At 41.8% G+C, this 10,940-nt stretch overlaps 1 protein-coding gene across 2 annotated transcripts in view; it reads left to right on the top strand.

The window, feature by feature from the left end:
• Positions 1–10,934, top strand: part of znf513b (zinc finger protein 513b) — a 14,332-nt gene extending 3,398 nt beyond the window's left edge. The window contains exons 3-7 of one of the 2 annotated variants that reach the window (XM_005754005.1): positions 2,310–2,432; positions 3,633–3,710; positions 4,522–5,028; positions 7,655–7,848; positions 8,874–10,934. In XM_005754005.1, the coding sequence (XP_005754062.1) occupies positions 2,310–2,432; positions 3,633–3,710; positions 4,522–5,028; positions 7,655–7,848; positions 8,874–9,473 (1,502 nt within the window). In that variant the 3' untranslated portion in view covers positions 9,474–10,934. Of the gene's footprint in view, positions 1–2,309; positions 2,433–3,632; positions 3,768–4,521; positions 5,029–7,654; positions 7,849–8,873 lie in introns of both variants that reach the window. The other variant, XM_013916166.1, reaches the window with a different exon arrangement.
• Positions 10,935–10,940: the final 6 nt, after the last annotated feature.

The raw sequence follows: 10,940 nt of genomic DNA, 5'->3' as shown, positions 1-10,940 counted from the left end.
TTTTTTTTCACATTCTGTCTCTCACAGTTGAAGTGTACCTCTGGTGCAAATTACTGACCTCTGTCATCATTTTAGGTGGAGGAACTTGCACAATCGGTGGCTGACTAAATACTTTTTTGCCCCACTGTATTCATTTAAGATTTGTAGCAAGGCTTGGGATCATTGTTCAGTTGAATGACCCTGTTTGTACCAATAACGTAAAATAATCTTTAGCTGTCACACAGACAGCCTCATGTTTGACTGTAGAATACTTTGGTATACACAGAAGAGTTCATGGTTGAGTCAATGACTGCAAGATGTCCAGGTCCTGTCTATATAATAAGTCCAAATCATGACCCTTCCACCACCACGCTGACAGCTGTTATGAGATTTTTGTGCTGATATGCTGAGTTTGATTTTGATCTTGCTGTGCAAAGGACTTCCAGAAGTCTTGTGATTTGCAGCTTTGGAAATCTAAGTTGTGCTGTCATGTCATGAGAGAAGAGGCTTTCAGTGCCTGCCAGTTCTTGCAAACAAGCCACAGTTAATTAGTCTTTTTCTAATTGTGCTGTCATAGACATTTAACTAAGGTAACCGAGGCCTGTAGAATCTGAAATGAAGCTCTTAGGGTTTTTTGTATTTTCTCTGGGCCTTGCACAGTCTGACACTGGGGTGAATTTGCTGCGATTTCCACTCCTGGGAAGACTGGCAGCTGTCTTGAATGTCTTCCATTTGTGGATAATCTCTGTCTCTGTAGAATGTATAACTTGGAAATGTCCTTATAACCCTTTTGAAACCCTTTTACCTTCTTAATTCCTACTCACCTGCGCAGCCTTAAACTTGTCATACAGCATCTTTGTTTTCTTTAGTCGATGCAGGGAGCAAGCACAGTGCAGCTTGAATTAGTTTGAAAATTTTTAATGAGTTGTGGTGTTTGTTACTTTCTGTCCTCTGGCTGCTGGTCTGCAGCTAACGATTGCTTCTGTTGTTATATTTTTGGTTCCTACTAAAAAGGTTTCAACCAAACAGAAATCAACAAGCGTCTCATATAAATGTTTTTCACTTATTCTTTTTTTTAAGCAGGGCTTAGTTTACTTAGGCCTAATCGTCACATTTAAAATAGCCTGAAATGACAGGAAAACTCAGACTTTTGCCTTAATTGGATGTGTGTATTGGTCTCCAGAGGCCCATTTTGAGAAGGAAAAACATCTTAATTCTCTAAATTAATCTAAATAAATCTGCAAAAGCACCCCATATTTTTCCTGAATTAGTTTATCTTGTCTTAGTAAATGTCTCAGAACCTTAAATTCTAATTACTTTGTAGTTATGATTAAAAAGTTAATTATTAAAGATTACATTAGCCAGTGTTTGTCATTGACCTCTAAAAGACAAATAGGTCAGAAAAACCGCAGCAGAATAATTTTCTACTCTAACTACTGTTAATAGTTATGCAAACTGTTTGAAAAAGTAGGTTTTGTAGGTTTCAAATTAAAGCTCAGGAAAATGGGAATAAAGAGAATAATTTTAAGTTTCCTTAATATTTAGTGTAAATATTTTTAATTATCAGTAAGTTTTTATTTTCTTTGTGACATTAAAAGTTAGAATTGCTCTAAGCTGGGTCAACAAATGTCTGCTCAGAGGTTTAAGAGTATAAAAATGTCCTGTATCATCAGTTCTGTGTTCGACTCGTCTTCCTCTTCCTGACCCTCTCAGCCTCGTTCCTCACCCCACAGCTCTTCCTCCTCAGCACTTATCTCATGCTCACCGATTTCCTTCTCGTTTCCTCTCCACCTCCTTTGCTGTTATCCTTCTTCTTCTTCTTCTTTTTGTGTGTTTTCGAGCACAAACTCTGTTATCGGCTGTCTTCTGTCCCGTTTATCAAATGTGTTCTCTGCAGCCAAATTTTAAAACAAAAACAAACAAAAAAACATGTGTATGTGAAACATGAGCCTGATTTTTGTCTTTAAACATCTTCTTTTTTATTACTGTTAAAAAAACAACCAACAACCCTGCAATCTATAAATGTGTCTGGGGGTTTTTTTTTGGTTTTGTTTTTTTTTTTTGGGGGGGGGTTGTTGTTTGTTTTGTTTTTTTAAAGGAAATGAAAATTTGTTACATAAAGAGAAGAGATGTTGATGTTTGTGTCAGATGTTCACAGTTTTACAGCTCGTATCACAAAGGGAAGCCTTTGAGTGAAACCCAGACTTTTTAACACCCTCAGGTAGAAGCTGACTTTGTGTTTCAGGATGGGCTTGGCGTTTGTCTTCATTTGGTCAGGTGTGTTTATACAGGAAATTATGAGAAATGTTTGTGTGTCTGTTTGCACTCAGTGGACTCTGAGGATGGGGCAGTGGTGTGTGAGCCGGGCTGTCTCGTTTTGGACAGCGACTTCCTGCTGAGCGGCGAGCTGGAGTTTGGAGACTCGGAGATCATGGGACTGGATAGAGAGTCTGGTCAGTAACACACACACAGGTTTTTACATACACGGGGTTGGAAAGCAAGCCACATATTTAAACATTCCACATGTTTTTATTAGGCTTTTCTCTCTGTTTTGACTGAAGCATTGACCCTGTGCTCACACAATATTTAAACATTGTTCTCCCGAATCCTGGTAATCAGGTGAGGTATGGTCCCTTTGATGATCGGGCTCGAAAAGACTTACAAGTTCAAACTGATGTGCTTTCCGTATTTAAGATTTTGAGTTTATGGTACTTTGTACCATAAGTTTGTCTCTGAGTTTGTTGAAAGTGAAATAATATGCAAACCCATTTCTGTAGCGCAAGTTAAAAGTCAAATGTTTGCTAATTAAAAATTCAGAAAGTTAAACAGAATGTAAGCTGAATGTATTATTGGGTAATTAGTCTGCATTATTAGTTTATCACTGGGTAAGTGAAATGTGTTGAGTGTAAAAATCTGCCAAATGAAATGTGTGGCGCTAACCACTGTGGTGACCCCTTGTGGTAAAGGAGAAGCTGAAAATAGCTTATAGATTTTAAAATTCACATTTGAAGCCAAGTTAAAGAGTCACAAATGTTGAGCTAAAATGAAAAGTATGCTGTATTTTCACTTTTTAACTTGTCTGGGCTTCCATAGATGATGCTGGAGTGAAAGAGCAATGAACGACTGAGCATGCAGGTGGCGTTCGTGCACCAACTGTGAAGTCCTCACAGGTCCATACTAGCAACTGAGTTGTAAAGGACTCGCTCTTTGCCTGAACCACCGGTGTCACCACTCAGAAATAATCTCAGCATCAGTGCTGGTGTAGGAGTAGTAGAAGTCGAAAGCTGATGCAGCTTTTGTGATGTCACTTATGGTACAGGCTGATGTATAGAGGGCAAAGACATTTCATCGCTATGTTAGGAGCTCGGAGAAGTAGATTCTCCAACTGACTAACTTAAGTTGTCATGTTGTTTCTTGTTTTGACTTCTATTTCTGCTCCAGCGCTGATGCTGCTGATTTCCTTCTGAGTTGCAACACCTCACTCAGGAGAAGTGAGTTCAGCGTGCCTCAGCTGCCAGCATAAATATATAAATCATTCCTGTAATAAATTAAGTTTTTAAATGCAGCGGTTATTTCCTCAAACCCCATGAGAGTTGAATTTTTCTCCTCAAAGGTTGAAGCGACTGTCTGTTTAACCCTGTGTTCTTCTTCAGGTATGACTGTCTTCTCTCTAAGTGTGGAGGACGACTCGTCAGCACCGACAGACTCCACCTTCCCAGCGTTCCTCTCCTGTAAGGGATGTGGTCAGCTTCTGGGAGACACACCTTTGGGGGCAGGCTTAGATCTTGGTAACTACTGACTGACTATAACATGCCAGGCTGTTTACATGTGGAGTTAAACATAAAAAAGACCTGGGCACAGAGTGATATTGGAATATTTTCACTTCTTTGATTTGAGTTCACTGTCCAGTAAATCTCACAACTCTATGATGGATAGAATCCAGCATATGTAAGCACATGAACACACATGCATATGAGTCACATCTACATAGTCCACCACTGGCATTAACGTGGAAACAGCAAGTCTATTTCTTGCCTCAGAGAGCAGACGCAACTCAATGTAAAATAAAAGACCAGTTTCAGTTTTCTCACTGGTTACTGATTGGTAGGTGTAAACAAGAAAGAGTAATCAAGTGTAATTCTGCATGAATGTATTAATATGCTAACTCAAACTCAGAACTGTAGGAATACATGAAAAGTTTATCATCAGGTTGTGCTGTACTGTATTAAAAGGTTATTGTAGAGAGCCTGGTTATTGGATTATGTGCAGATGAGTAGATTATGATAAAAATTAAAGTTTCACTATAATACAACCAACATAATGATTGTAGCGTATGTATGTACCCAATTTGAACCGCCCTGCTCTGACAAGTCTTTGCTTTAAGATTTATCATCCACTGTGTCAAATGCCTAGGTTAGATCAGTACAAATGGCTGCAGAGGTTTGTTTTTACTTTGTTTGTACTGAATCAATATAATATTGTTTAATATTAATATTGTTTTAATTATTTTAACATTAGAAAATGTGATATATTTCATTCCAGGTGTAGGACTCGACCTAGGGGCAGAGCTTTATTGTCTCTCCTGTGAGGAGGGCCTCCAGCATGGCACCTCCATCGACTCCTCTCAGTTGGACGGTTCCAACCTGTCCGATAGATCCCTCGGCGGCAGCTCCAAAAGGAAGGGGAGAAACGTAGACAAAGCCAGCGGTGTTGCGGACCCCGCCTCTAAACTGTACTCCTGTTCGCTGTGCACATTTACCTCGCGCTACTCCAACCATCTCAAACGCCACATGCGGACCCATGACGGGCAGAAGCCGTACCGCTGCCCTGTCTGCCCCTACGCCTCAGCCCAGCTCGTCAACCTGCAGCGCCACGCCCGCACACACACCGGGGAGAAACCGTACAGGTGCCACCAGTGCAGCTACGCCTGCAGCTCCCTCGGCAACCTGCGCAGACACCAGCGCATGCACACGCAGGAGAGACCGCAGAGGAGGGAGAAGGAGAAAAGACGGGGAAGACGGAAAAAGGCAAACGGTGATGCTGAAGAAGGTGAGTAAACACAAACCTTTACATCAATTACGGTCTCAGAGTTAAAAAGCTGATGAATTTGTGTTAAAACAAGTTTGTTAATCAATAATTTCACAGGCTGCCTGCAGCTTCTCTCTCTTTTTTAATCACTTTGAAGGAAACTCTTTCTGATTGCTAATCTGACAACTAACTTTTATATATGTCACCTTTGGACTGAAAACTCAGTTCATCATCATCAGTATAAATAACATTTTCAGATCGTCTACGTAGCAGGGTGTGCCACTAATGTCAAAAAGCAGTCATTTAGGAGAAGTCACAGCGATGTCTTTTTGTTCAGTGTTTCCCTCTTTGGTGGGTTTGGAGGCTTCCTGGAAAAGTTCTCCTCTGGGATTTTAGACCGATTAACACCTGTTTACGGGATTTTTCTTGTAATGCATTTACAGTAATGACTTGTTTTCAGTTTGGGTAAAGTTGGTGTCACCAGTGCTCCAGTGTGCTCTGTGGACCGTGACAGGTTAGGTGAATAACATAGAGTCATGTGATAAAGGAAGCACACCCTCTTTCTTGCCATGATGTAATGCAAAATTATCTGGTCTGTGGCAAAGGTGTACACCACGAGCAAAGTTCATAACACATACATGCTTTATATGCTTTGTTTCTTAACAACTTAAAACATGCTGCAAATGAATGAACTGGTGCAAAAGTGGCTCTTCCAGCCAATTTGAAAACTTTGAAAATATTACCTGGCCCCCAACCGTGTTATGTTTTTTTAGCATCAGTTACCATGGTGATTTAGCCACGAGATAAAGCTGTGATGATATCCATTTTTAATGAATGATAAGAATTCTTGTTAGAATATATTAAAACATATAAAATTGTAAACCTTAAAGTTAGGGCTGCACGATTAATCGTTAGAAAATCGCGATCTCGATTCATACTGAAATCTCATTTCCAAATGACAACGATTTAAAAAAAAAAAAAAAAAAAAGACGACGACGATTGTACCGCATTTTGATTCGGGACGTACTCTGCATGAAAACAAGCGCTCACTCTTCCTGCTCAACAAATGACAAGGGCGGAGCCTTATACCACGTGATACAGAAGCTGGCTGCTAAAATTAGCAGGGAAAAAACAACGGAGAGCACGTCAGGGATGACGAGAAAGTGACTGGAGAAAATCCGTCCCGGTCAACCACCCAAACATCAATAACGGGAACCTTATACAGCGCTTCCCTATACCCGTCGAACTCCCGCAGGAGTTCGACGTGTATAGGGAAATTAAGGAGGCTATTAATTATCACCTGACCAAAGATATGGCTCCCATCAACACTGTGCAAAACGAGGGATTTAGGAAAATGATCAACACCCTAGACAAACGCTACACAGTGCCGTCCCGCAACTATTTTTCTATTGTTGCACTACCTGCTCTATACACGCAGCGTCGAGCAACGGTAGAGACGGAATTTCAAGCAGTACAACATTTTGCGGCAACAACAAAACATGAAACATTTGTTGTTTTATGTTTATTTATTGTTTTCATGTTCAGTCTCAACTGTTACGAAGTTGATGTGCAGTTAATAAGTGCATTAAATATTTATACTGGAAAAGAAAATCGTGAGAGAATCGTGATCTCAATTCTAAGCAAAAAAATCGTGATTCTCATTTTATGCAAAATCGTGCAGCCCTACTTAAAGTTAGTGTTTAACTTTAGATGTAATTTCAAATATGTCTACATAACGCTTATATATGTGTATGAGATGTGTGTATTTTGTTTTGCTCTCTCGCTCTCTCTCTCTCTCTCTCTCTCTCTCTCTCTCTCTCTCTCTCTCTCTCTCTCTCGGGTTGGGGACTGCCCTCCGAGGGAAAGGCAGGGGAAACACTGCAGATCTAAGAGCGAAGCATGTGTTATTGTGTCGTTGTGAAATCATCATTATAACAGCAGCGATAGATTTCAGCTTCAGTGTGACCACATGTTGGGTATTCAGTTTTTCATTATCAGTTGATTAAATGTTCGTGTGTTTGTCTGTTGGTTATAGTCACATGCATCTCTTTTTGATAAAGGAAACCACTCTGACGTCGAGTCTCTTTGTAATTCTGTTTTTAAAGTCTCTTACTACAATTTAGTGTCTTTGTGACGGAGCCGTGAGATACGCTCACTTTTCTTGCTTGTTTGGGTCAAGCCCCACAAACACACACATGACGCCTGCATTTCCCATTTAGCAAAATGCTCACATATATCCTGTGGTATTCCTGTAGTTTTGTGATTTAAAAACTAACCAGGCTTTTTAAGCTGTTCTTTATGTAGAAATTTCTAGATTGAAAGCACACTTAAAACCTGGGAATATCACAAACCCAGAGCAGAGGTTTGATGACATGTGGAAGGTTTACATTTTGGAGATTTGACAACTCTGAATTTAAAAAAAAACAACTTTTTCTGAGGGGGAGATTTCTCATCTTGGAAGCAGTTAGCAGAGCAGAAAAGAGGAAGCAAGTCAGCAAAATGAGGAAGAGAAATTCTCTCTGTCTTAGTGCTCAGTGACCTAAAACTGAACTGCATGATGGGGAACATCTAGAAGAACGTGTTTACACTACAGCTAATAATGATCCAAACAACTTTGCCTTTTGAATGCTTCCCTATGTGTCTGCAGTCATGTCAGACCTGACCCTGCGAGTGTCCCAGGACTCTGCTTACCTCCAGACGTTGGGAGGACTCGGCTCCCCCTCCGGCCCCCTTCCAGTCCTCCTCTTCCCGCTCTGCTGCCGGGTGTGCGGCCTCACCCTGGAGGAGTCTGACCTAGAGGGCGACAAGGCAGAGGGAGAGGTGGAGGGCGATGGAGGACAGGTTTGTTTACCAAAACAAAGCTGGTTTTCTTTGAAAGATCCTCTGTAAACTTTAGGATGAAATGAGGGGTTGTACAATGTGTAGTTTGTTTCCACGACAAACAGAAAAACAGAAGCTCCGCCCACCACAAACTTCCACATTTTCCCACTTTACATTAACGATAGCAGAGTGACTTCCTCCCTCATACTGCTGTCACAAGCTAAAAAGTCAGTGGCAATCTTAAGGTGGTGCACATGTTCAGGCCGCCATAGATTCAGATGGCGGTATTCTCTCATCGGTTTTGATAAATTTTGTCATAATTTTTTTTGTCAGATTTCCAATACATGCCATTTTCACCCCGTATTGTGTCTTCAGCTCTATCTACAAGTTCTCTATGGTCCCAGCAGGATCAATCAACCTCCTGACAGGAAAAATCTTAATGATTTAGTTGTTAATGGACTGGTACTGATATAGTGCTGTTCTACACAAATTGAATAATTAAAGTGCTTCCTTACTACAAACCTCATTCAGCCACACCTTCAAACAAGTACTTTTTCCCCCCCCAATGCCCGAACACTTTTTAGTCCCTGTCATTTAAAAACTTTGTAAAACTTTCTGCTGCTGCTGCTGCTAATTAGGATTTGTGAGCAATTTTGTCACGTCAGGGCTGCGTTAAAAGCTCATAAGTATTAATAGATGAACAAATGTGTAATATGCCTCATTATCTTATTCTTTTCAGTTCAATTATATTTATATAGCATCAATATACAAAAACACTTGGCTAAAGAGACTTTATATTGTAATGTAAAGCGCCTAAAATAATCCAGAGAATCTTCAACAATCAGATGACCATCTATAAGCAAGCACTTGGTGAATGTGGGAAGGAAAAACTGATGTTGAAGGTGGCTATCCCACTGTGGGAACGTTTTAAACCTGCAGGCTTTCTAATGACCACCACAGAGCGGCGATTCTGGTTAATGACCGTTTGATTGTATGATCTGTCCACAGGAAATGTTTCCTCTCACTGTGCTCTGTTATTTTTCCAGGTTTGCCGCCGTTGCTCCAAAGACAACTCAAGGGCTCCCTGCAGCAGGGACGTGTCTCGGGGATCCCGGCGTGGTCAGCGCAGCAACAAGCTGTACCGCTGCCCTCACTGCCCCTTCCTGTCCCACTACCCCAACCATCTGGCCCGCCACTCCCACGTCCACTCAGAGGAGAAGCCTCACCGCTGCCCGCACTGCCCCTACACCTCCTCACATCTCGACAACCTCAAGCGGCACCTGCGTGTGCACACAGGCGAGAAGCCTTACCAGTGCCCGTCGTGCAGCTACGCCTGCGGGAACTTGGCTAACCTGCGACGTCACGAGCGCATCCACTCGGGCGCCAAGCCGTTCCACTGTTCCATCTGCGGCTACTCCTGCAACCAGAGCATGAACCTGAAGAGGCACATGCTGCGGCACACGGGCGAGAAGCCGTACGCATGCGGCGAGTGCGGCTACACCACGGGCCACTGGGACAACTACAAACGCCACCAGAGGAAGCATGGGCACAACACGGACAGCTGGGACAAACACGCGCCCATCAACGGCCTCGGCTGGGGGCAAGACACTCAGGAGAGCCAGAGTCAGGGACAGGAGCACTCTTAGATACTGTGTGTGTGTGCGTGTGTGTGAGGGAGACAAAAAATGACTGCAGCGGTTAGTCGATCAACAAAAAACCCAGTATCATTATTATGATAAGTTCAGGGTTTTAGAGTCCACCTTCTCCAGTGTGAGCTTCTGATTGTTTATAAAATCAAATTTTAAAAATATTTAGCCTCTTATAAAGACACATGCTTTATGTAAAAGTTAGGCGTGGCCATGGTGACGTCACTTTTGTGATGCTTAAAGCTGAGCAGTTTGACTTACCAGTTAAGTTTCCTGCTGCAAGCTACTAGAAATATTGCAGTTTAAGGCACTTCCACTTTGGCTTTGCTTGGCTGATCCAGAGGTTATGTCCATGTTTTATATGCATTCTGTGTCTGGATGAAACAAGGTGAAAGTAAATAATCGTCTTGATGGAGCGCAGTCCTGGTGTTTCTGTGGATCACAGGATTACTCTGTGTGCCCTGCAGGCCCTCGGAGTAATTAAAGTGATCGAGATGATAAACACAAAGATACTTTAAAGAACCACAGAGAGATGCAAAACCATTATTAAAAAGCACAAAATGAGCATGACAAGATGCAAAACAACTGTATAGAGAACTCCAAAGAGATACAGAAACATCAGTGTGATCTATGTCTTTTTGTGACACCAATATGAATATGAACATGACAAACTTTCTCAGGGATCACCCACCCTAAACATGTTCCCTCCATGCTTACAGTCAGGATCAGCATCATCACAGTTTTGCTCTTTAGTTATTTACAGCTGCAAATTAAAACCACACCAATGCTGCATCACCTGCAGACCAAGGCAGCTGATTCTCACACATCCATTTGCTGACTGCTGTTTACTGAGGTGAAAACTCACTTCGTGTGTAGCAAGTTTGCAATTTCTTGAGGTTTAAAAAAATGCCAGCAGCTATTTTTTTTTAAATTTAATTTGTTTTGTTGCTCAACTAATCGCTGCGTCATTAATCAGGACAAACGCCGGCAGTGAAACTGGAGCAAAGCCACACTTTAAAAGTGATTGTAACCCACAAACTACACAACAATATTTAACTCCTGCAGGGCAGTGTGAGCATCATGCTGGCTTTTTTTCCCCACCACACTGGCGCGACTGTAGGAAGACCCAGACATGTGTTTGTGAGGACAGCGAAGCCTTTTCTCTTCAGGTAAAAGCCAGTAAAACACCCTCATTAGTGTTTTTTCTTTTTTTATTTAATCGACATGAGCTCTTGTCTGTAGCAGCCATTAATGGTGGCTGTTCCACAGATTTCCTCTCTGCATCAAAGACGTCGAGAGAGTCCAGGAACTCGTTTTCACACATCTTGAATGTATTTGTCAGAAGCTCCTTCAAAGAAAGCAAACACAGTCTTACACCCGGGCCAGTGTGTTATCACATCTATTTAACAGAGCAAGGGAAATGTGTGTGTGTGTGTGTGTGTGTGTGTGTGTGTGTGTGTGTGTGTG

The sequence above is a fragment of the Pundamilia nyererei genome, unplaced genomic scaffold, assembly GCF_000239375.1.
Source record: "Pundamilia nyererei isolate P.nyererei 1_Seehausen unplaced genomic scaffold, PunNye1.0 scaffold00494, whole genome shotgun sequence".
NCBI classification, from domain to species: domain Eukaryota; kingdom Metazoa; phylum Chordata; class Actinopteri; order Cichliformes; family Cichlidae; genus Pundamilia; species Pundamilia nyererei.
This window is presented reverse-complemented; position numbering and strand designations above follow the sequence as displayed.